This window comes from Myripristis murdjan, chromosome 1 (genome assembly GCF_902150065.1).
Source record: "Myripristis murdjan chromosome 1, fMyrMur1.1, whole genome shotgun sequence".
Taxonomy (NCBI): domain Eukaryota; kingdom Metazoa; phylum Chordata; class Actinopteri; order Holocentriformes; family Holocentridae; genus Myripristis; species Myripristis murdjan.
Window position 1 is genome coordinate 27,083,750 of NC_043980.1, and position 25,724 is coordinate 27,109,473.

General features: G+C 42.1%; 3 protein-coding genes across 3 annotated transcripts; 2 read left to right on the forward strand and 1 right to left on the reverse strand.

Annotated features, from left to right (window-relative positions):
* Window positions 1–2,187: 2,187 nt before the first annotated feature.
* On the reverse strand, window positions 2,188–9,842 carry eif3ba (eukaryotic translation initiation factor 3, subunit Ba). The gene is made up of 19 exons (XM_030053664.1): window positions 9,617–9,842; window positions 8,523–8,715; window positions 8,295–8,414; window positions 8,135–8,192; window positions 7,799–7,927; window positions 7,505–7,662; window positions 6,502–6,633; window positions 6,289–6,355; window positions 6,164–6,210; window positions 5,857–6,067; window positions 5,677–5,749; window positions 5,451–5,573; window positions 5,265–5,343; window positions 4,994–5,132; window positions 4,710–4,835; window positions 4,396–4,473; window positions 3,705–3,813; window positions 3,484–3,596; window positions 2,188–2,742 (listed from the first exon to the last, which is right to left on the reverse strand). Exons 1-18 carry the CDS (start codon window positions 9,714–9,716, stop codon window positions 3,496–3,498), a joined length of 2,043 nt encoding a protein of 680 aa, XP_029909524.1. The 5' UTR covers window positions 9,717–9,842; the 3' UTR covers window positions 2,188–2,742; window positions 3,484–3,495.
* Window positions 9,843–9,875: 33 nt separating this feature from the next.
* brat1 (BRCA1-associated ATM activator 1) lies at window positions 9,876–18,193 on the forward strand. The gene is made up of 12 exons (XM_030053652.1): window positions 9,876–10,169; window positions 10,285–10,428; window positions 10,882–11,030; window positions 11,164–11,311; window positions 11,511–11,979; window positions 12,775–12,900; window positions 13,082–13,271; window positions 13,375–13,561; window positions 13,675–13,748; window positions 14,766–14,850; window positions 14,948–15,225; window positions 16,852–18,193. The coding sequence occupies exons 2-12, from the start codon at window positions 10,302–10,304 to the stop codon at window positions 17,752–17,754; spliced, it is 2,736 nt and encodes a 911-aa protein (XP_029909512.1). The 5' UTR covers window positions 9,876–10,169; window positions 10,285–10,301; the 3' UTR covers window positions 17,755–18,193.
* A 1,009-nt stretch (window positions 18,194–19,202) lies between these two features.
* On the forward strand, window positions 19,203–24,805 carry LOC115363201 (GRB2-related adapter protein-like). The gene is made up of 5 exons (XM_030057308.1): window positions 19,203–19,432; window positions 19,618–19,715; window positions 20,002–20,121; window positions 23,462–23,765; window positions 23,876–24,805. The coding sequence occupies exons 1-5, from the start codon at window positions 19,355–19,357 to the stop codon at window positions 24,053–24,055; spliced, it is 780 nt and encodes a 259-aa protein (XP_029913168.1). The 5' UTR covers window positions 19,203–19,354; the 3' UTR covers window positions 24,056–24,805.
* Window positions 24,806–25,724: the final 919 nt, after the last annotated feature.

Here is a 25,724-nt window from a genome sequence, read left to right on the forward strand (position 1 = left end):
TGGCCACTTTTACGCAATATGTTCTTCAGCACTCAGCGACCTCGCTCTGTAACTTTATGTGGTCTGCCGCTTGGTGGCTGAGTTACTGTGGTTCCTAAACACTTCGACTTTGCAATACCACTTACAGTTGATGGTGGAATATCTAGGAGGGAAGAAATTTCACAAACTAACATGTTGCAACAGTGACATCCTATTCCATTACTATTACAGCACCACACTGGAATACAGTGAGCTCTTTAGAACGAGCCATTCTTTCACAAGTGTTTGTAAAGGCAGACTGCATGGCTGGGTGATTGATTTTATACACCTGTGGCAATGGGACTGAATGAAGCACTTGAATTCAATGATTGAAAGGTGAGGCCCAATACTATTGTCCATATTGTGGCACTGAGGAAGCAGCAAGTGACGTCTTTTGAACTATCCTGGACATTCCTGAAGAGGAAGTGAAACAGAAGTGCTTCTGCTTCTGCATATGCAGTGACAAATTCACTCTTTTGTAAAATGAGCTTGCAGCCTAAAACCTCCTAAATTTGTTTATTGATGGATGACCTCAATAAATAACTCCTCCCTCTAACTCTGGGGGAAATGATCAGGTTTATTGTGGTGACTGCCACAAGAGAATAGCAATCTGATCGAGATATATCTGATATTAAAAACAAATTTTCTATGAGCAAAAATAACTGATTCCTCCTCCTCTTGGAATGAGACTGTTACTATAGAGCTCTATTATATTCAAGTGTCAATAACGCTAACCTTGAATAAATCCTGTTTGGTGAGTTGTGATAATATCTGACACCATCAATGCACTGACAAGTAATTCTGTATCAAGTTTAATCTAATATCAAAAATGTTCTCAGACAGGATTCATGAGGATAAAATCTCGCCAAATCAAGGTCTGTGGCCTATTGTGTCTGAGGATTTTTGTTATGAGAGTTTAGACCCGCCCCAAAAACCAGCATAATCTCCATTCTCCTTCAAACATTTGTTAAATAGTTGTTTTAAAATCTAATCAGTAGAATATATAAAATGTTAATGTGTTGGATGCACATTTTGTCAGTTGAATATTTACTTTATACTTGCACTTCCTTGTATCGGAGCACATTTGCAATCAATCTGTTAAGTATTTGCAGTATACCAAAAAAGTGCAATGTGACTGAGCATTAATAAGCCTGTTCTGGACAGACACTACTGTGACTGTGTTACACCCTCAACACACACACTGATGTACTGTGTGTGCAAGGTTTATGTCTCAGGGTGATATTTGGAGCTTTGTCCAAGTTTTGCACAGCCACAATATCCATGTTCTTGTTCCCATTCTGTGATCATGATGGGAACGTGCTGAATCTAGAACCTAGATTCTTTTGAAAAACATTAACAAGCACAGCATATTTTCACCTCCACCTGCTAAAATCCATCCTATCCTGTCCGTATCTGATACAGAGACACTTATTCATACTCTCATCTCACCAAGAGAAGACTAATGTAATGCACATCTCTCTGGTCTTTGTACATGTACAACTGCAAAACTAGACCTGGTCCAAAACTCAGACACTAGAATACTGAATACTAAAAAAAAAAAAAAAAAAAAAAAAAAAAATCAGATCACATTACCTCTTTTCTCTTCTCACTTCACTGGCTCCCCATATATAGCACAACAGATTTTACAGCCCTTCTGCTTACTTATTAAACACTGCACAGTTTTTTTCCATCTTTCCTGACTAACCTCAGTACAAACCTCCAAGGTCTTTTACTGTACATGCTAAAACGAAATCTTCTGAAATTACAAAAATAGAATCTTTCTGCTGTTGGAGAGGCAAATTAACTCAAACCCACCCATACTTTTAATGTATGTGTGTGCATGTGTATATTCATATATTGTATAACTGATACAAGCTCATACCTGCTATACTATTTTATCTTGCTTCAAGTCCTTTGAGGCATCGTGTGACATTGGGCGTTAAAACAAACATATTCAATATCACAATATTTCACCTACGCACAGCATTAAGAAAACAAATTGACAAAAGAAATCAATCACCTGAAAAATACTTAACTACAAAAATAAATGCAATACAAAAACAAAAACATACATAGGATCAACATGGAATGCTGTGCACTATGAGAGCTATTTATGCCATTTTTTGACACCTTCTGTTACACAAGACAAACAACAGTGGGACAGAGACATTTAGTATTGTGTTTGAATGTTTATTTAAAGTTATTCCCACAGCACACCCCCTCCCTGTGTGGAGGCCTAGTCTGAAAGGAGGAGGATACAGGCCACTGTAGCGCCACCTCAGCACAATAACTAACAAGGGTACTTGTTTGGTCACAACACCTCCACCCCCCACTGGTATGGCACTCTCTGCTCCCCTGTGATAACACACTAGCATGGTGGGGCTAGTTCAGAAACAACCGTGAGAAGTAGTAGCCCCAATTAGAAAGGGGGGGGGAGATAAGAGAGTGAGTGACTTCAATGAATGAAAAGGAAAAAGGAGGCAATATTATGAAATATCAAGTGCCAGAAAAAATTGAGGCAGATGGCAAGAAATGAAGAGAAAATATTTGAGACAAAGTATCCTCTCTTGTATCCTTGACTGCTGATCCGCAAGGCGTGCTTTGATGGTGTCACCAAAGTAGAATGTTAAGACTTGTGACAAATCCCAAGATTCAGAGCGTGGTCGTCCTCCTCCTCCAGTCAATGCGACAGTTCTCTCCTCCTTCCACACACACACGGACGGACTAATAAGAGAGAGAGAGAAATCTGTTAAATACATAACAAACATGCTTTATTGTGCACTGATTCTCATTCTTGATTATTTATATAGACAAGGAAAGAGATGGTTTTCATGTGTAGTACTGTGACATATGGGCCAATCAATATTGCTTGTAAGCCAGCTGATTGTATTTAGAAAACATACTGGCACTTGTTTTCAATTCACCATTCTTACCACCAACAGTGATTAAAACTGGCGGTGAGACTTCAGCTGATCTACGCAGAGCCAGAGCTAGACTTTCTGATTATTCCCTCATGCTACATTTATTAGATCAAAAGATGATGCTGATTATGTGGCATTATGTGTAGATGTGTGCTATTGGGTCTACGCATGCAGGTAGAATGATAAAGAAATTGTATTCATCAGCCAAATAAAACAGGAGCACGAGGACTTTCACTTGGATTGGTTAACTGATACTGCCACATTCCAGGACAAATACACAATGTGAGATTGAGGAAGGACAAAACTGCACCTCACATTCAATGCAGGCAGAATGCAATGTCTGACAATAGACAAGGATAGGGTTTCTTTTTGAATTAATCATTAAAACATTGTTAGCCAACATAAACGCATATAGAGCAGGTTCTAATGAGGTCTGGGCTGGAAACAAACAAGAGCCTATCCTTGAAGGGACAAAAATGTATTATGTAACTGAATCCTGGTGTGCATCGGACATATTCAACTGTTTTCTGCATGCATGCGTTACCTGCGTATGGGACTACAGATCTCCAAGGGGAATGATTTCTTCGTTGATAAAAAACTCAATGGTCTCCTCTTCCCAGTCGTCCACATTACTGTCCAGTTCATCAGTGTCCACTCCTGATAGATAAACAAAAGTAAGTGACTTAGCGCCAGGTAAGAGTGAAGGGTCTGGGTGGGTAATGGGTGATGGGGAGGAAAGAAGCATCAGGAGAGTGGAGGTCATACCTCCTCTGAGCTCGAGGCGGAGGCTCCTCTGTTCCTGGTAGGTCTGCACTGCCATCTCCCTGTAATGACGATACTCCTCCATCATGGCCCTGCGCTTGTCCACCAGCTCCTACTCACACACAGAAATACATACATTAGCATTTCATTTTTACCCCCCACCCCCCCCCCCCCCCCCCCCCCCTTTTTTTTTAAACACTGTAAGATAACAAAAAAAAAAAAATATATCACAAAGCTAATGTAGCTTCATGTAATAAGAGTGAGGTTTGGGCTTGTAAAAAAGCAGCTTGTGTGATTTAAATGACTGAAATGTCTAAAAAGATTACTGAAGGGGGATCAATACATGAATATGCTTTGTGCAATCTAAGTCACCACAGATGTCATTTTGTTCTGCTGCAGAAATAAAAATTAAATGGGAGCTTGTACTTTTCCCCCATGGACACAGCTTGCTGGACTGACAAAATACAATGTATTTCTAGTTAGGAAGTTTGGCATAAAGACAGTCAGAAGATAGCTAGGAAAACAATCAGAGAAAACATGCATAAAGAAACATACATTGACTAGCTGCAACTCTTTGCTCAACAATTAAAAACAACATCAGAGTTGAAACAGTTTTAAGAGCACAGTTGTCAACCACCTCTGCTAAACTCAGATGGTGAACAGTTTGAGATGTAACAGAGACAACAGGTCTAACCTTGGAAGCCTTGGATTGACTCAGACGATCCTTCTGCTCAAAGATCTTGGAGTATTTCTTAAGATCCTTTTTGATCATCTGCAAGAGACAGTGAGATTTCAGAGGGTCACACACAGACAGTGTAATATCTTATAAGATCAATAAAATTATTAATAGAGCATTGCATCCCTGTTAAAAAAAATTATATGCTAGTTCTTAGTGTCAGACCAGAGGTAGAATCCAGAGTATAAGCTCAGCTCTCTTGCCGGGTGTAAGAAAAGTTCTTTGGATCGTCACTACTGGTTCAACACACACAAACACAATTATAATGGTACCTTGATCTGCTCTGCGCTGAGCAGGGTGGCAGGTCGAGGTCTCCAGAGAAGCTGACAGAACCTGTCCTTGTTGTTCTTCTGAAGAAGACGGCCCTGAAACGTCCACAGCCAGTAGGCATTGTCCACCTACACACACACAAACCAAATGGAGAAGACAAAGGAGTGGGACAGGACAGTAAGTTTTCCACAAGATGACAATTTAAATCAAGTCAAAGCCAACAAGTGCAAAAATAAGCACTGCTGACTTTACTGTGTACGTTGTTGGGACATGTGTCAAAGTATACCTTGTGGCTCCACCAGGAGACAGAGGTGACAACATAGCGGCCGGTTGGGTCCCACTCCACGTCAGAGGCCATGTAGTGCTCAGCAATGTTCATCATGGTGCAGTCTGACGTGTCCACAAAGGCAAGGGCCCCATTCATACTTAAAGCCCAAACCCAGAAAGAAGAGAGGGTTAGTATAATAAAGCCAGTCCCCAAATCAGTTTGAAGCTGGTGTCAGCAAAGGCATCTTCTCTTTAACACTCTCCAACACAAACATGCAGGTACAACTGACCTCCTGAGTCCAGCTAGAACCATAAATTGTCCTTGGGGGCTCCAGAAGATGCTGTTGGCCTGCTGTTTGTCAAACATCTCTGCAAAACACACAGCACCAAATTCAATGGAAGTTTGACAGGTGTGTTACTACTGACATACATACAGACACAACACTGTTTCCCCAAGTTTGTGTAAGAGTACTCACTTATGAGCTCAATCTTGCCGTTGTTTTTGACATGGTAGAAGGAGGCGCTGATTCTGGGAGACTCTCCATGGAGAACAGCAAACTTGCTGCCATTGGGCTCCCAAGCAAACGCTATGATGCTTTCTGGAAGAACAAGAACCACGACAGCAAAGGACAGGTTTCATTTCTGGGAAACCACCAACATTATTTTGTGTATGTGTGCATGAGCATACACATATAGACATACCTTTCATCTCAACCACGTCCACAGGAACCTGTTTCTCTCTCATGCGGAAGATTTCAAAGTTGGTGACCACGCCCTTACAGAGATATGGGAGACAAAATTCACCTTGTTATTTATTTATTTATTTTTTTAAACCAGTCAGATCTCCTCATCTTGTGCTCTCCCTCTTTCTCTCTCCTGTACCTGTGTTCCCTTGGGTGTCCTGTCCACTTTGACACAGAGGTAATCTCCGTTCCTCTGCCAGTGCAGTTTGCAGTCAACAACATTGAACAGGTTGCGGACCCTGATCTCCTGACGAGAAGGCAGCTGCATCAGAGTCACTCTGGCTGGGATGTCTTTGTCCTCAGGCACCCAGAATGCTATGATGTTGTCACCAGGAGACCATGAGAAGTCCCTGCATACACACACACACACACACACTCACATGAGGCTTCCTACAATACATGGTTAACAGTATACAAACCAGAGCTAATATTAACAATAGACTTACTTGATTCCACTAATCTTGAGACTCTTCTTGTCGAGCAGACCCATAGACTAAAGGAGAGGAACAATGGATTAAGTCTCACTTTTACACAATACATAAAAAGTTTGTGCTTTACTAAGTTGTCTTACTGGAGTCTCATAGATGCTCAGCGTGTCCTGGGTCATCCTGGCAAAGAACTTCCCATCATGGCTCCATCTAAGGAGACATATACAATCTTACAACACATTCATATGCTACAGAAGCAACAAACAATAATCAACAACATAATTGTATCCATTACATACTGATGTGAAGACACAAAAAGATAAATATAGTTTAAGAAGAGAGTGTAGTATACAGACTTGAAGATGGGCCAGTGTGCAGAGCTCTCGCAGTGGAAGCCTCTCTTTTTCTGTCCGGTCAGAATGTCCCAGATGATGATGGCCTGCGGATCCTCCTTGGTGTCCATCAGCGGACTGAAGGTCACAACATACCTGGAAGACGACATGAGCACACATGAAACTACAGACAGCTGATAAAATGCACAATGCACCTGGCATTATCTGCCTTGTATTTCACTTCTACATGGTTCTCTACATGGTGTGGCAAGCTGCCCATATGCCCTATCTAGGTTGTGGCCAGAAACCATTCTATGTATGACCATGTTATGTCAGTTCTAGGGTTTTTCCTGTCTAGATGATTCCAAGTCGGCTGCCAACGTCATTTTCTATGCTGTCTTGACTGAATCTTAGAGTTTAGAGTTAGAATCTTAGAGTTGCAATGGTTTTGCTGTGACAAAAAAAGTGTCTGCATGGCTTGAATTGTTTCTGTAAACTAGGGATCCATCACTTATCAGCTCCAGACAACTATCGGATGGTTGGATGGTTTTTAGGGTCACACAAAAGTTGTACTTCAGTTTTGCAGAAAGACAAAAACACTAAGTTATAGCTGCTGCCTATACTTAATGACAGAGCAGTCACATTTTTCATTTCAGTTTTACTGGACTTATTAATTTTTTATTTGATTCGATACAAGGGGGAAAAAACTAAGTTGTAATTCCAGTGAGTTGCAAGTGTTATGTTTTGGGGAGCTATTTATTAATATTTTTTTTTCTCCTACTGGGATCTCCTTGCGCTTTATTTTTCAGATAAACTGATTAATTGAAAGCATGGTTTGTCTTGGCATTTCTAATGATGTAAATTTTGACGCTGCCATTCAAATTTACAGCAAATATTTTTAATCAGTGTCCTTGAATACTAATAATCATATCGGCCATGAAAACACACAATATTGGTCAATTTTCAACCAGATGTTACGGCCTCATGACAATTTCCAATAAACCACATTATTGTTAATGTTGATTACCTTTCACATGGTGAGAAGTCGATGAGGGACACGCCCTGATGGCTGAACCTCTGAATCTGTTTGAACTTCTCACCACCCCACAATGCAATGCCGCGCTGGTGGAAGGTGGCCAGGTAGGTGCCTTTAGGAGACCAGCGCACATACGTCTCTGTCCAGCGCTGCAAAAACACATCAGACACACATACACTTAAGAAATCTGAAAGCAAACTACTTTAGAGATAGACTGTATTTAACATGAACTGTCTCTCTAATCCCATTAACTCTATATTTCATACAGTAGATTGAAATCCTCACCGCTCTCTCCTCAACTGTGATTGGCTCCTTGGCGTCATTAGAGAAAATGGCAGTTCTCTCTCCTGATTCGTAAATGACACTGTACTGGTCACGGCAGTCTGGGTCTTCAATCCAGTGGCGCATATTACCCTGGACAGAAAGGCAGCCATAAACATTTTTTCTCTGTTCTTAAAATCAGTCGTGGTAAACCTTTTGAGAGTTAACACTGAGCTTGTATATCTGATCAAACCTCCTACTTTCCTGAGTCTAACCAAACTGTTAAAGAGAATAAAGTAAAGCTGTATTTTTATTTATTTTATTATTGTTGAAGGCAGTATCCATGCTGGTAACACTCACAAAGTCCTTGAAAGGCTGCTTCTCTGGAGTTTCCCACTCATCACTAATGTTCATATACCTGAGGAAAAACAAATCCACAAAAATCCGTCATGATACAACATGCCTCTCATACCTCTGTAGTCAAACTCATCGTATCTCCCATCAGGTATCCAATACTTACTTGTCAAAGTCAGTGAAGACGTTGACCCTGAATGTGTGCTGTTTGTCAAGTTTGTACCCATCAGCATTCTTGACTGCCTCCAGAGCCTGGGTGGGAGCAGCATACTCCAGGAAGATGTACCTACATGGAAAACAGGGCTGTTATTTACCTAAAAATCAACATGTGATGTAGTATATAGACACAACACTATACGGACCGACACACAGTCACACAATGGCATGGTCTTACCCTTTGGTCATGCCATCAGCCTCAGGGTAGAACTCATTGGTGATCTTGCCAAACTTGGAGAAAATCTTGTGTATGACATTCTTCAGTTTTTCCAGACGCTCTGGTCCTACCTGGGGGACATTGTCCACCACCACCACCGAGTCTATACCATCAGCCTCCTGGGGCTTCTCCCTTAGGATGTCACCCAAGAGCTCTGAGGAGGGAAAGAGGAAACAGGAGGGAGGGAACAGTGATCAGCTGCTCCTGTTGTGTGCACTTCCCAAACATTTACATGCTGCAGGGAATGTTGAATCTGTATGCATGAAATCACTGACCCCATTTCAAATGACTCAGTAGGGTTTTTCTGGCAGATGTGCCTCCATACAAAATTACATAAGTGTACACTGCAGGTAAGGTGAAAATAAACTACTGCTCCTTTTTCGGGAGGGAAACCCCTGCAGGTCCAGGAAGGACGCTGTGGAAACCAATGCTTAAGTCCCTTAGCATTGTACAGGAGATAATCATGTAAAAATGAAGCGCCAATTTGTTATCTGAACACTACAGAACTAAGAGGCGATTCCCTCAGCCTGGGGTTGAGGCTACATTGATGTAAAGTCTAGTTTGGCATGCTAAAGAAAACAGCTGTTTCATTGTAGACTGTGCAGACTGATCGCTCACAGCCCTACCACATCATCTATTTTCTAACTACAAAAAGGTTTGCTCCTAGCGTTAGTCAGCTCACAGTTGCGCCATTTGCAAAAAAAAAAAAAAAAGAGAGAGACAGAAAGCGACCGGACCACAGTGAATGGTTGTCTGGGTGAGGCTTCGCTTGGAGTCAAACGGACAGTTTAACAGTTAAACGTTGACGTCGGGATACATTAGGCAAATGATTGAACTTCTAAGTAATTATGCATAAAAAAAACTAGAGATAGTTGAGTAACACCGGTATGCTATGATTCAGATTTGGGGGGTTTGGCAGGCAAACTGTCAAGCTAACCGTTAGCTGGTTAGCTTGTCAAAGTGCTGTGAGACTAGTAATATCCGGCGTTACGCTAGCTTCGTTAGCATTGCTAGCAGAAGGCCAGAAAGCTAGCGCCTTCCCTGCTAACACTCACCCTCATCGTCGATGTCGTCCAGAAAGTCCTCCGGGTCGCTGAAGGAAGGCTCCTCTTCTTCATACTCGGGGTCGTCAGCCATATCCACTGTATCTTGCATTTAATACGAACTGGGGGCGATTTTTATCACCGCAAAGGAGCAAAGTCCAAATTTTTAGGAGGCTGGTGGTAGCGGCCGGTGCGGCACCATGTGCGAATACGTGAAAATGGACGATGTAACGGAAACGCCTCGCCGGAATTTGCGCGCACTCCCCGGCAGTGCTGCGGCAGGGAATGGAGCTACAAAACATGGCGACCGCCCACAGCATAGGAACTTCATGTAGTGCTCTCCATCCGCGCCATTATAGATCGATGAAAAGTTGCAGTTACCGCATTTAACGACTGTCCACTTGTTCTCGGAAAGAAGGAAGCCACGCACCGGTAGCTCCGAAAGTATTTCCCGCGAGACGGACATATTCGTGACAATACAAAGTGAAAAAAACTGCGTTTAGACGAATATTTTCTTTACTATTGTGATGCCTGGGAAGAACCGGGTTCATTCATTTCTAGCCATGTGAGTCTGTAGTTGTTTTTTGCTGGTCTAATTGTCAATAAAGCGGAGTGATTAAGCATAACGATTGACTGCGCTAACATTGCATTCAGTGTAAATGATACAGGCTAATTAACAGACAGGCTTATCAGCACCATGGACAGGGAGTGTGTGGCGCTGCTGCCACGTGTGTGTGAGGTGTTGGCGGAGTCAGGGAAGTCTCTGCCTGATGACACCAGCCTGGAGAAACTACTGGACTGGTTCACAGGGCTCGCCAAGGCTGGTTAGTAGTACTACACCTGGTGGAAGTATTTGGTCATCTCTCACCCTTTCCTTCTTTCATCTTTTTTGTTGCTTGCACATCAGTTCACCTCACAGTAGACAGTAGCGTGCAGTTTTTAGGCCTTAGATTAAACGTGTTCCTGGATCAAGATGGGAAGTACTGAACACTTTTTGCAGAGAAGCATCACTAGCTGACTGATATGAGCATAGGATGGCATGGTTGCCCAGTCCTGTGCACTGTAGCCCTGCATGTCATACATTTTGATTTTCATTTGTATTCCAAAAACATGTAAACTGAATGAAAGACTCATTGCAAAACTGTCCAGAAGCATGTTGCCCTGTATAGACCCCTGTCACCCTAGGGGGAAAATGGGTGAACAGAGAAAACTGAATGATATGTAAACAGCTGCTGATCATGTATGGCCAATGTCTCTGTCTTTTTCCTCTGGTTAAGGAGCATCACTTTTGGAGGTCTGCCCATGTCTGCTTGAATTCATATCCACTGTCATATACAACACCGATGCAGATCCCAGTGTCCTCTCCTTCACTCTCAAACTCACTGGCTTAATGGCTGCCAGTGAAGACGGCTTTAAAATGTTAAAGGTAGGACTGGAAAACGCGATACGGATATTGTTATCATCACTAACAATTCTTAAGCCAGTCAACATTGTCTGTGATTTGTTAGATTAGTTAGATTTGGTACATTTGGTTACATTTGGTATTATCCCTCCTGCAGGAGTGCTCCATCCTCAGGCAGGCGTATGACATTCAACACTGGCAGGACGCAGGGCTGTGGGAGGATCCCTGCATACGCATTGGCTGGATCCAGGGATTAAGGAGCATGCTGCAGCATCCAATGGCTCTCCACTTCCTGGTTGAAACAGGTGGCCCCCTCTTGCTCTGCTCATGTAGCATTCTTCCTTTATCAGCAACTGAGTGGGAGACTTTCCCTTGTTAAGAGGGAGGCAGACAGTATTGAGGAATTAAGACATTTGGTCCTGTTGGGATTATATTCAGTAGTTCAGACTCATGACTGTAATTCTGTCACATTGTGAAACATCATTGTCTTTCCTCATTCTCCAGACTTTACCAGGCACCTCCTACAACTCCAGACGGATGCAAGTCTATTTGTTGCCTCAGCCGCCAATCAGGTGCTTGCCCACATTCTGGTCTTCTTTCAGCCACTCTCATCTGATGATGTGGAAAAGAAAGAGGAGAAGGAAATGAGGACATACGCCTGCATCAAAGCACCCATTGCTATGGACACAGATATAGAACATCTGGCTGTCGCCATGGAAACCAGCCACGAGTACATTGCTGTGACCACGGCAATCTCAGATCACCTCAAGGTGTCACTGGTCCCTAAGGAAAATGCACAGTTCCATCAGAGCCTCCAGAGCCTCAAGCTGCTGGCCCTGCTGCTGGCCCAGGCCAAACCTCCTCTTGAGGATACGCTGCTCAGGACAGTCCTAGGCTCTCTGGAGGCCCTGGTGAAAGCAGAGTATAGTCAGCTCACCCTGCCTTTAATGGATGTCCTGCTGACTGCATGCAGGTACGTAGGCTGAATATTTCATACAAACAGTACAGCTTATCTTTTGCTGCATATGCATTATGGTAGACTGCGCCAGGTGATTTCACTGTTAGTTCCTGCTCTCTGGTTGAAGTTGCATTAACAGAGCTGGAAAGCAAGTGAGATGGTTTACTCACAAGCTACGTCCGTCAACATTTCTGGAAAAAAAATAAGGATGCCTCAGCACCAAAAATTAATTGGGCCAGATGTATTTTTTTCTTCTACCAGTGAAAGTACATGAGAGTTATTTTTTTGAGCACCACATTTGAAATAATTTCCGATCTCAGCAAGGTTGCAGTGATCTTAGCTCAGTCAGTCAACTTGTAGATTTAAAAAAAAAAAAAAAAGACTAGGGTTAGGTCTTTCATGTCTTCTGGTGGTGACTTGATGACGTAGGCCCATGGTGTTTGAATAGCTGAGTCACTGACATTTTGGTCCAAAACTGTTGTCTGTGTTGTGTTAAAAGGGATGAATTTTCTTGTCATCATAACAATGCACGATAATTATATAATATTCCAACTTAATGAATTTATACACAGGCGATTGCCTCTCATTCATTTTGACCTGAATGACACATCTTGATATATCATCCTTTCTATATCATCTCCCTATATCATCTTTTGATGCTAATCTGTTAAATCATCTGGTTTAATCTTTGGTTCCAGTAAAATGGCACATGATTGGACACCTCTGCATTATGGGCACACAGAGGTAAAATTGCTTTGTAAAAATGAAAGGTGCATTCAGTCTGAAAAGTCTCTGCATGTCTCTCTACAGCCACTGCAACACTGATGAACACGTCACAGACCAGACAGTCAGCTGCCTTCTATCATCCATGCTGGATACCAGCAAACCCTCTGACCTCATTCAGGCTGCTGCAGCCGTTCTCCGCAGAGGCCACCGGTAAGCATCTGTGCTGACAGCACGACTTCACGCTGTTACTGAAGCATTCACAGAGCATGAGTTCACTCTGAGCCCCACAGGCTCCTTTTATAGATACTCTGCTCGCTGTCAGCAGTACTTCAGAAAACTGCTCATGCACACAGTCCTGTCATGTTGTTTTCTTCTTTGTGTTTCTGTCCAGTGACATCATACACTCTGCCAAGGCTGTGGGAATACTACTGCTGCCCTTAGACATTATCACTGGACAGACTCTACTGAGCACACACTCAGAGGAACAGCGCTTTTCAGTGGAAGAACTGCTGAAGAGTAAAACCTCCTGTATCTCCATGCTCTGTGTCAGTCTGATGAACACACCACAGATCACACTCATGGTGAGGAGACAGTGGAGACTCTGGAGCGTAGGGCATTGGATACACATGGTATTTGTTACACATGGAACAGTTTAACATTTCTCTCTCTTTTTCTTTCTCTCAGCCCCCTGACTTCCTGCCCTGTCCCCCAGTGACAGTTGTCACTGCTGTTTTGTCACTGCTGAGGATCTGCAGTGGCCACGCCCCCTCATCATCCATTGGATCTAGTAAGACATGCAGGAATATCATTGGCAATGGCAAGGTTCAGAGATGTGGCTTAGAGGCTCTGACAGCTCTCAGCACCAGCCCAGGTAAGGCTGCGTGTGTGTGTGTGTGTGTGTGTGCCCATGCACATGTCCATGTGTGCTAGGATGATAAATATAATACAGCTTCCAAATATATGAGCTTATTGTGTGTGTTTTAGGAGGAAAGGAGAAGATGAGCGAGGTCTTCACAGTTCTGATACAGTATCTACAAAACCCAGACTCTGATCCCACTGTAAGTTAATTAATTAACAGACAGTAATCCTGTTACAAATTGTTGAGTGTAAAAAAAAAAAAAAAAGTGAACATGTTTATTTCCATTGCAGTACTCTTCATCCATCAACAATAAAACAAATATGCTAATTATACATGTTATTATGTTAAGTATGCAATTAAAACAGGGCAGACAGTTTAATGATAGTCTGGCAAGGTAAATTATGAAACAGTTTAATATTTCAGTGAAATTATTTTTTAAGGATTGTTTAAGGACTTTTTTTTTCCCCATTTGTGTATTTATTTATTTTTTTAAAAATATTATCAGAAGTAATTTCATTTCAGAAGAAAGTCTTGTTCCACTGGACAGTGGCAATGTAAAGAAAGTTATTTTTCCCCATTAAGCTGAGCTGCCTGATAACTGCCTGTGTGTTAGTATAATACAATTCATTGACACTGCTCAGTGACTGTGTTGACCTATTTAAAGGGAACACTCCTCTTTTGTGAGCTATTTTTCAACAGCTTTCGAGCATTTCTATGGCTCTGTTCCACACAGTGTAATGAGGAGATGCTTGTTCCTTTTCAAACATCCCCGAGACACAGAGGCCTGGAGCAGGTAGTGGTTCCTTGTCAATCTTAGGTGGCTGTCTTGGTACAGAACAGCCTGTCCAACCAGCACACAACTCTACCGCACTGACTCCAAATTAAAATTCACTCAGAGGAAGATTGAGTGATTTCAGTCACATAACCAACATGCCTTGGTTTTATAGTTGCACTATTACATCAAATACAAAATATCCAGATATCTTGTGCATCATTTTATACTCATTTCCCTGTAATTCACCAGAATATATTTGCTATCTTTGGAAAGCCTCCTCCACTAGAAATTAAGATAAAGATCTTGGTTTCTGAGCAAAGCTCAGCCACGCAGCATGACTTTGTCATAACGAACCCAGCAATAGGATTGACAGAGTTGAGTAATCATTTTTATCAGTACTCTCTCATGTCATTGAAATGTTTTTGTCTCTCTGTGTTTCAGGTAATACAGAAGTCCTACCAGGCACTGGTGAAGTGGATGGGTGTGTGTACAGATATTTCCTCTATGCGAGACCAACTCACACAAGGTAAAGCTCATCAGTAGCTTCCTCATAACAGCTGATATAGATTTTATATAATTTTACATAAATATGGAGAAATTATTTACGTGTGTGTCCCCTTCAGATCTGCTGGAGGTAGTGAAGAAGCGTATGTGTGACATGCATTGGGAAGTTAGAGACTCAACTGTGGAGTTTCTGGGACAGCTGGGAGGTGTGTGTACCTCTACAAAACCAGACCAAGTAGTGTGTGTGTCTGAGGCTCTGCTCGGCTGTAGTACAGTTCCTCTCCTCATAGAGGCGCTGTGTGATTCAGAGAGTTATGTGAGAGCCAGCACCATCTCTGCGCTGGCACAAACACTGGCACACAGCTGGCAGCAGGGGGCAGCAGTCACACAGGAGCAGGTAGGCAGCGTGGCATGGAAAAGACTGTGACTGGAAAAAAAACACTCAAATTAATGACACGCATGAAATGAACTCCTGTTACTTTTACTTCCTGAAAAACAGTGTATCTGTAATGGTGGCCTTATGTTGCACCAGCACCAGTAGACACAAATAAGATTTTACAATTTTTTGAACAATCCTGTTTCTCCACACATCCTAACCAGCAAAACTGTTTCTCTACCTAACTTGTATCCTGTTGGTTTACACATTTTAATTATTCTTCCCCATGTTATTTCCAGCATCCTGTTGTAACAAAAAATATACAAAATTAACTAAATATAATTTCTGATTTATTGGATGTACTTACAGCATTTCACTACGATCAAAACATTCTCAAAGTCTCACCTAACCCTAACCCTAACTTTTTAGGGAGTGAGAAATGCAGCCTCATTTTCACATTGACAATTAACTTTTATAATTTCAAGATGTGTGACGCGTGCCCTTGGGGTATTAAATGTTTTCAGCATATAACAGAGCTTGACTGATACATCGTCTGGCAGGTATTATTGGCCAGTATTGGCTCATCACAGATAGATTATTTTTAGCGTACTTGTTGGCCAATATGCAAAAAAAAGCACAAAGCACACAAACAGTTTTATCATAAAATAATTTGTCTAGCACACTCCAATGTTCACAATACTCTGTGCAAAAGTGAGCTGGCAGAGCAGTATACCATAGCTGAATGGACTGTGATAAGTGTTATGTTCAACTGTTAATATCAGGTCTTCAGTATATATCTTTATTACACTTATTTGATTCCCTAATGTGAAGATTGCTTTCAGTCTTGGCCACAAATTCCAGGATTGCTGGGGCTTTAATACACACACACACACACACACACACACACACACACACACACATATATATATATATATATATATATATATATATATATATATATATATATGTGTATATATATATATATATATATATATATATATGTGTATATATATATATATATATATATATATATATATATATATATATATATATATGTGTATACACACAATTCCCACCCAAGGTCCTTTCTGTGTGGAGTTTGCATGTTCTCCCCGTGTCTGCGTGGGTTTCCTCCGGGCACTCCGGTTTCCTCCCACCGTCCAAAGACATGCAGGTTAGGTGAATTGGAGAAGCTAAATTGCCCCTAGGTGTGAGTGTGTGTGTGAATGTCGGTGTTTGTCTGTCTGCCTTGTGATGGACTGGCGACCTGTCCAGGGTGTTTCACTGCCTTCGCCCTATGTGCGCTGGGATTGGCTCCAGCACCCCCCCGCGACCCTAGTGAGGATAAGCGGTTAAGAAGATGAATGAATGAATGAATGAATGTATACACACACACACACACACACACACACACACACACACACACACACACATTTATATATTTATATGTATATATAAATATATAGATATATATAAAACCTTCAACTATATAAGTTGGGTAAAAAAACACTAAAACTGGTGGTTTTCAAATGGCTGCAATATAATGAAAATTTGGTTGATACTGATACTGCTGTTGATGTTATTGATAAATGTGTGTGTGTGTGTGTGTGTGTGTGTGTGTGTGTGTGTGTGTGTGTTTCCCTCCAGACTGATATAGTCATCCGGCTGTTGGACATCCTCTCCAACGACACAGAGGGCTTTGCCAGAAGAGCGGTCGTACAATATTTCACCGCCTGGTTCTCTTCGTACTCATCAAACACACTTCCATTGTCATCTTCCTCTTCCTCCCTCCTGATGAAGTCTGTGCACTCTGTCCTGTCTCAAGGCAGCGCTGACCTGGACTGGGAGGTCAAGCTTCACACCCTGCAGCTGGCCCAGCTCCTGCTGGACAAAGCACTTCCGGGTCTCCAGGGGTCCCGGCTAGATTCAGACACACACACCACCCCACCCACGCCTAGTCTGAATAACCTGCCGCACCCTTATGCTGTAGGCTCTGACCAGGCCTACACACTACACACACACACTGGAGCACAGACACACACAGACCCAGCAGGTGAAGGAGGGTGCAGGGAGAGTATGGAAATGGACTTGGCTGATGCAGTGCACAGTCTGGTAGAGCAGGGGGTTGTGTCGGCGTTGCTGAGCGGTCTGGTTGACTGTGACAGACCTGTGGGACTGAAGGCCTGTCGCCTGCTCAGAACACTCAGAGACACAATCTGCCTCCAGGACACACCTGCTGCCCTGGCAACAGCCACCAGGGTGGCCTGTGAACTGCCCGGGTCAGGCTGGGGGCGTGAGATCAGAAAAATCCTGGAGAAGAAATGTGACTGGAGCAAGTGTGAGAGCGAGGAAGATGACAGTGTGTGTGTTGGTGTGTATGAGGCGTTGAGGTCTCTGGGTTTAGATGAGAAGCTTGCCATTCTGACCCAAAGCAGTGACCATGTCCACAACTCCCCTCTGTCCCTGCTGCAGGACATACTGAGCACCAGTGACACACACACTCAACCAGGTACACAGCCTGGACAGGAGGTCATAGTTGACTGCTACTGACACACACACACACACACACACACACACACACACACACACACACACATACTCTCACTGCCTTTGGAGCAAAATCCTAAAACAGTTTCTTACTAAATTTAATATGCAGCAATTAAAGGTTTGATCAGTAATTTAAATCAAACTGCTGAAAGAAACAAATAGAGTCAGCGTTCAAGTTCAAATGCTTTGAATCAAATCATTTACAATACAGAAAGAACAACATTTAATATTGTGGTGATTTAACCGAATACTATAAATTACAACTTTTTGTCAAAGATGTTTTATAGAATCTTGCAAACCTTACAAGGATAAGTGGTTTGGAAAATGAATGAATGAATGTTTTATAGAATAAATTGTGTTGTCTGTTTTTTCACATTTAATAAGAAAAAGGATAATCTTGTATTATTGCAATTGTTAATATGAATAAACCTTTTTGCTAGAAGCCCTGAATCAAGTCACTGACCTGAATCCTAATCAAATTGAATCATTCATAAATCACAATACCAACTAGTGAATTAAATTGAATCAAAGTTAAACCAAAGATCCAAAACCTAGCACTACATTGTTTGTCCAGACTACATGGCCAAAGTATTATTTCACTACATGTTGCACTGGTATTTTAATTAATTCAGTCAAAGAACAATCACTTATGTATGTTTTGCCTTTAGTCTGGGATGGTTTAGTCAGTATCTGTGAACATGAGCAGCTCTCTCCAAAACTCAGAGACCCATTAACTAAAATGTGGGGTACAATGCAATTGATTATGGGAATGTAAATCTAAAAATTACTTTGCATATTGCATTATCCTAAATTTTGGTACTGTGGTTCATTTATTTGCGCTTGATATTTCATCCTACCTGCGTTACACTTACAAAGAGAAGTCATGAGTATAGTCTTGTTAAGAAGAAAACTGAAAGTAGTGTAAACGCATAATTAGCTCTGGAGAATGCAGTTACCTCCATCATTGTAGTTGGTGAAGAAAGGATGGCTTTGATACAACACTCCGCTTGGTAACATCTATTCGTTTTGTGTTCTGGTTTCTTCACTAAGTCAGTCAGTCAATTTGTGTTGCAATTCCCTTTTTTATGCTGCACTATTAATTTAGTCATACCCTGAACATGACACAGTTTGAAAACAGTGAGCAGCTGAATCAACAGAATAAGAATAGGTCTTAATTAACACTTTCTAGGACTTGTTAGGGGGCATTAATGCTTCAGGCCATTTCACCCTGTTCAAGGTTATTTCCAATCATTTCCCATCTCTTTTTCCTACCTTCCACTTTCACTGATTTCCCCAGTGTGCTAAGTGTTTAGATACTGGATGGAGGGGGCAGTTGCCATTTCCACGTGTTCACACACTCACTAGCTCGGTCACATGGAAGAACAGAGAGATACATGCGCAGACAAAGCTTTCCTCATTAACTAATGAGCAGAATGTCAGTGGCTGCCCAATCAGACACACACACACAGGTTCTCTCATCCTGTAATCGAGTGTCATCACTCGATTCACTGCTCTTCTGTCTTCACACTGCTGTTTTCTCTCTCTTCATTCATAAAGTCAAACCATTTTCTTGGCTGAGTCTACTCCTCTTCAGCTGCCCAGCATGGAGGCGGTGGCACTTTACTCTTTCACAGCATCAGAAGCAGATGAGATCAGTTTTCACAAAGGGGACATCATCAAGGTAGGTGTGTATGCGAGTTGCAGCAGGGTTTATGGGTGAAAGGAAAGGAAGGGGATAGAAAGTTCTCAAATTTTAAGTTGGCCAAAAGTGACAGAATTTTTTCTTGTATTGACATGGTAAATTTGTGTGTGTGTGTGTGTGTGTGTGTGTGTGTGTGTGTGTGTGTGTGTGTGCATATGTTGTAGGTGACAGACATGGAGGATGATCCTAACTGGTTCACAGCAGAGGTCCAGGGAAAGCGTGGCTACATTCCAGAGAACTACATTACCCTCCTTCCTCATCCGTAAAAAAAAAACTTTGTCCATTAATGCAACACTGCAAATAAGTTTAGGGTTGTAAGCTTTTGCATACATTTCTCCAAACGTAATAAATTGGCTTGGATGGCTTTAACTGCCACTACTTGCATAAAAGAACTGTTAAAGTTTGGTGGACTGAGGTACTCAGACTGATGTCATTTTAAAGGGTAAAGTTAATTTGAGACTCAAAATAGATTTAAGAGGGGTGAATAATTCGTGGAGTTGTAAGTGAGTGTGCATGTGTGTCTGTATGCTGTATGTGTGTGTGTGTAGGTGGTTTGCAGGGCGGGTGTCCAGGCAGGAGGCTGAGCAGCGTCTGCGCGGGCAGGCCAGTGGAGCCTTCCTGGTTAGGGAGAGTGAGTCGTCTCCGGGAGAGTTTTCCGTCTCCGTTAGGTCAGTAAACTCACCACAGACACACGAGTCAATCCCATGCAATTCTTAAAGATGAATTATAAGTAGCTCTGTGTCACAGCGAGCTCATATCTGGTGCTGCAGACACATGTCACACTCCTCTGCTGCCTCTTCCCCTGTCCCAGTCATTTGCATCCACTTAATCTGCTATATTACAATTATTTCCTATTTATGCAACTGTCACTCACAGCAGCTGCATTTGTTTTGTAAGGGTGGAAACAGTTTTGACACATGGGTCAGAGGCCTTGCTGTAGATGTGATGGATTATACAAGCAGTGGCACTGCGTGAAACACACAGGCTCTGTCTTCATTGTTCCTGCTTGTGCACTGGGATGTTTGTCTTCCACTGTGCTGAACACATTAGCAAATTGCAGCATCCACGTGTCTTTCAGTGTGTGTCAGGGTCAGCGAAGGGTAGAGCCAGACTATTTAAATATGTTCTATGAGAATTCAACCCATGGCTCTAAAAATACCACTGGCGCACAAAGACAGCAGCTTTCTAGTGTGTGTGTGAGAGAGAAAAAGAGAGAGAGAGAGAGAGAGAGAGAGAAAGAGAGAGAGAGAGAAAGAGTGGAGAGGTAATTTGGGTCACCAATGTGACATGGGACGTATTTAATCACTGAGGGTAAATTAAATGTGTTCAATAATCAGGGCATTATGCAACACAAACATACAGTAGGCATTCTTTGTAATTAAACTCAGGCATAATGTGCCATTCACACATGTAAGACACACATGCACGCACCTACAGACATATTGAAACACGTTGTCAGGCACATGACAGAAAGGAAAGGTTCCTCTCACAAGTCAACATCTGCCTGCCTGCAAGGGCTAAAAGTTGAAACACTTGCATGTTATTACAGTATGCACGGCCACACACACACACACACACACACACACACACCATATGATTTTCTAAAAAGAAAAAAAATGAAAACCAAATATTGTGCAAGTCTTTTGAAGAAAAATAGCAAATCTTACTCCACACTCTTGCAAACAAGACAATATACAAATTCTCTCATTTCTAATTCATGGATATCATCCACCACAAATTCTAACTGATAACAAATTCACGAGGATCAACCAAAATATTTTAAATGCAGGAAGACATGTAAGGAAGTATTAAAACCAAGCCTTAAACAGAATACTTTTCATTTGGTGAAAATTCAAGATTAAACAAACACACATAAAACACTGCTCAGTGGCCTCTTTATGAGGTGCATCCCCTTTAGCTGGATAGGAGGCCCTCTGCCCCCCTCTGCCCCTAAGCCTGAATTCCTCAAAGCATGGATTCAACGAGGCGCTGGAAAAGTTTCTCAGAAATTCTGGTCCTCATTTTCATGACATAAGCATCACTGTGAATCTCATTCCATCACATCGTGAGGGTGCTCTATTGAGTCCTGGTGACTGTGGAGCCATTGGAGTACAGTACACTGAACTCATTGTGATGACTGTGGAACCAGATTGACATGATGTGTGCTCTGTGATATGGTGTGTTGTCCTGCTGGAGGAAGCCGTTCGAAGATGGGAGGACTGTGGCTCTATAGAGCTTTTTTCACAGTAGCCATTTTAACATAGCAGGGTAAATAGGGGTATTACTAATGACATTAATTACCAAATTTCCCCTCGGGGATCAATAAAGTATTTCTGATTCTGAGGTATTATCATATATATATATATATATATATATATGTGTGTGTGTGTGTGTGTGTGTGTGTGTGTGTGTGTATGTGTGTGTGTGTGTACATATATATATACACACATCATTTACATGTGTGTGCTGTGAGCATCCATTTTGAAACACCACAGCTGGGCCAATTCATGTTACATCTAGAATTTTGTTTTACCTGGACTGCTTGCTTGGTAGGACGTTCATGTGCAGTTCCTGCTGGAAAATTAGGAAATACACAATAAACCAGACAGCTCATGAACGAGGCATAGCAGAGCCAGGCTCCTGGTATTGCACATGCTGGCTCACTGGAAAGACTGGCCCACTTAAATGGAAAGAACTTTAATCAATATCATCAGGAACACCTGCGCTCACCCTGATATGTCATGTTAAAATGACTTCTATGAAAAAGGTCTACATGTATGTAGGTAGACTGAGTCATTTAAATTATGCTCAGCTGGTATTAAAGGGTGTCCTGTGTGCCAAGAAAACATTGTTAGCACCATTACACAACCACCAACCTGAATGCTTGAGACAAGGCAGGATGCATCCATGATTCATGTTGTTGATGACAAATTCTTACCTTACCATCTGCATGTTGCAACAGATATTCATATCTGTCAAATCTGGCAATGTTTTTCCAGTCTCCAGCCGTCCAGTTTTGGTGAGGCTGTGCCCACTGTAGCCCCGGTTTCCTCTTGTTAGCTGACAGGATGTGCTGTTTTTTCAGTTATTGTCACCTTCAACCAGTTTGGTCGATTTCCTCTGACCTCTCTCCTAACAAGATGTTCTCTCCCACAGTACTGCTGCTCACTGGGTGGTTTTTGTTTGTCGCACCGTTCTCTGTAAACTCAACAACAACTGAACCTCTTGGCCGTGTCCACATGCCTTTATGCGCTGAGTTTGTGCCATAGGATTAGCTGATAAATGCATTAATGAGAAGCTGTAACTAATAAAGTCACTGAGTGGTATGATTACATTTCTTATAATTCTGGCTTACTTCCGATGTGTTTTTCCATACCGTGACAGAAGGCTGCAAGACAAGTTAATGAAGCTTATTCCACTGTATCGGCCTTTCTAGGTCTTTTAGGTAGTTCTTAAATCACAGCAGTGACCCACTACATTACACAAGCAGTTTCTTTCCATTCTCATCTCATCACAGCAAACACTCAAATGTAGGCCTATGTCATCATTAAGTATTTTATACCATCTCACGTTACTCCTACTTCTGTCATTGTTGCTTTCTCACACAGAATAACAGTAGATGTAAGGTGTGTCTCTCCGTGTGACAAGAGATTCTAGCTACCTAAGACTCTCAGAGTTGCTCGGGGCAGACTAATGTGTGTGTTTGACAGCTGAGATTTACAGCCTGTGAGAATGCACCTTGATGACTTTGGCATTGCATACTGATGCGTATACATTTTGCACGCTCCTTTGCCACACTGGCAGAGGTATGCGTACAATTTGTGTGTGAGTGACTTGCTAAACAAAGAGACCGAGGCTCAGGAATGAGGAATACCACAGTTCAGACCAGCAGGTTCTGAAAATTGTTTTCACTGGAGCACACAAAGCAGCCTGCCTGCCTCCTCTCACACCCCTCCCCACCACCTGTATTACTTCTCTCTCTGCCCTTGTCCCCCTTTCTATTTGCAGCTATGGCGACATGGTGGAGCACTTCCGGGTTCTGGAGGGGGCAGGCCTGTACTGCATATGGGATGAGTCATTCTGTTCCCTCAACCGGTTGGTGGATTTTTATAGAACTCATAGCATCGCCGTGGAGCGGGTGGTGCACCTGAGAGACCTTCCCTCAGATACGTCCCCTCGCCTGTCCAACCCTGTGCGTAACCCCTATCCCAACCCATACAGGAGCACCTCTCAGCAGCCCGTGCCCCTGTCCCGGCTGCTCTCTCACCCAGACAGAGTATCCTCCCTGCATCTGCTGGAACCAGTTTTGGCGGTAAATGACGAGCTTGATTCACACTCTTCATTTTATCAATGACTCGTAAATGTCTGTTACTAAATGCACCCCTGTTGTCCTGATGTCACCGCCTGTCTCTGTCTGTGTAGAAACCTCGTCTGGCTCACGCATTGTGTGACTACACGCCCCCTCGAACCTCCCATCTCCACTTCCTGCGCGGTGACATCATCGACCTGCTGGACTGCTCCAATTCGCTGAGCTGGAGAGGGCGATGCCGCGGCAGAGTGGGAGTCTTTCCACCGGAATATGTCCAACTGCTTTACCACTGACACCCCCTCCCCTACACCGCCCCCACAGGCACACTCCCTGTCATCACATCTGGCCCTGTGGCTGTTTCACTGACCTTTGACCCTTGTATGTCCGGTGACTACACCATTACAACATACCTACATCTTTACAACCAGTTTTTCAAGCCCTGATGTCCTCCTTGCTCCAAAAGCTTTTACTGAAAGAATGACTGAGAGAGAAATGTAACTTTATTTTCACAACGATAGTAAGGATACACACTGTAATATCCTCAGTAGATTTTCAAATCTTTCCTTCTGCTGGGCAGGCCATCATGCTGTTGTCTCTCCAGTATGGAAGGGTAATAGGACCATGAATAAAAAAAAAATCTAATAAAAATAGAAGAAGTCAAAATTTTAAGATTTTAGGTAAAACATTGAGACCAAAGCTTAAGTTTTGAGCATAAACACAAAAAGACATAAGTCAGAATTTAAAGCTGCAGTAAGTGATTGCTGACCAATAGAGGGTTTTGAGACCTCAAACTCGTACATACGTTTCACTCTCACAAGGCTCTTGTTGGATCACTTGGATTATTTTGTCTGACCTCCAATTGGAAAATGTGATGAAGCTGCAGACTTTCAGCTACAAGGTAAGCTGCTTTAAATGGACTTTTTTGTTGCTGCAGTGCAAACTGCTGATGGCTCTGAAATCGTTTAGTGCAGGTTAAAGATAAAGGCCAAAATAATGCAAAGTAAATGCAAAGTAAGAGTTTGAGAATAAAGACAAAATTTTGTAAAAAATCAGTCCAAATTTCATATTTATTCTCAAACTGCTGCTTTAAGTTTGCTCTCAAAACCTGACTTCTGTGTCTAATCTCAAAGTTGTGACTTTATTCTCAAGGCACATTTTATTATTATTGTATTTATTCATGGTTCTATTACTCTTCCATAGCCTACAAGTGCCCCTACTGTATGTACTGTATAGAAGACAAATAAAGAATGATATTGTCTGGTTTCAAATACTCTGACTTGCATTCATTTGTGGCCACACACTTGTAGCTCTGATGCATATATCTTTAAATTTATTGTGATAATACATGAATATATACAAGAAGAACAAAACATTTTGACAGACTCCAGTCTTTGTCAGGTTCTTGCACACATGTAACAATCATCATCTCTCCAATACTGCTTTCTTATTCACCAGTTAAAACCAGTTTAAGACCAAATGCACAGACACAGACAGAGACTCAACAACTAAATGTAATTAAAAAAAAAACAAAAAAAAACTAGAATAATAATTCAGGATCACAAAATATTTTTTGCCTGAGAAATTATTTAAATAGCAACACCTCACTCATGTGCTCATTCAGTCACAGACATTTAAGCCTGAATGTAAAATCAGAGTTAATGTTAAAGATAATATCACAAAAGCTAAGTTATACATTAACTAAATTACACACCACATAACATACACCATAAAGAATGTTCTCTAGCTGAATTATTCACAAGTCTTACAGTGCAGGATGCAGTGTGATAACATTTCAAAAAGAGGTCATTCACATTAACTTGTTAGAAGTCAGAAGCCTCATCCTAATTTGATTCTACAAATCAAGCCGTGGGTGGAGACCCACTAACAGCTGACAGCATTTTCCTGCCTTGACAGTTAAAACCAGTGAATGATGTCGGGATCAAGACTGATAATATCCTGCCT

Coding starts and splice junctions, on each gene's coding strand:
- eif3ba (XM_030053664.1), bottom strand. CDS start 9,716: ATGCAAGATACAGTGGATATGGCTGACGACCCCGAGTATGAAGAAGAG. Junction 8,716..9,616: donor GGACGACATCGACGATGAGG/GTGAGTGTTAGC, acceptor TTCCCTCCTCAG/AGCTCTTGGGTGACATCCTA. Junction 3,814..4,395: donor GTCAATCCAAGGCTTCCAAG/GTTAGACCTGTT, acceptor GTGTGTGAGTAG/GAGCTGGTGGACAAGCGCAG.
- brat1 (XM_030053652.1), top strand. CDS start 10,302: ATGGACAGGGAGTGTGTGGCGCTGCTGCCACGTGTGTGTGAGGTGTTG. Junction 11,312..11,510: donor CCACTTCCTGGTTGAAACAG/GTGGCCCCCTCT, acceptor CTCATTCTCCAG/ACTTTACCAGGCACCTCCTA. Junction 13,749..14,765: donor ACCCAGACTCTGATCCCACT/GTAAGTTAATTA, acceptor TCTGTGTTTCAG/GTAATACAGAAGTCCTACCA.
- LOC115363201 (XM_030057308.1), top strand. CDS start 19,355: ATGGAGGCGGTGGCACTTTACTCTTTCACAGCATCAGAAGCAGATGAG. Junction 19,433..19,617: donor ACAAAGGGGACATCATCAAG/GTAGGTGTGTAT, acceptor CATATGTTGTAG/GTGACAGACATGGAGGATGA. Junction 20,122..23,461: donor GAGTTTTCCGTCTCCGTTAG/GTCAGTAAACTC, acceptor TTCTATTTGCAG/CTATGGCGACATGGTGGAGC.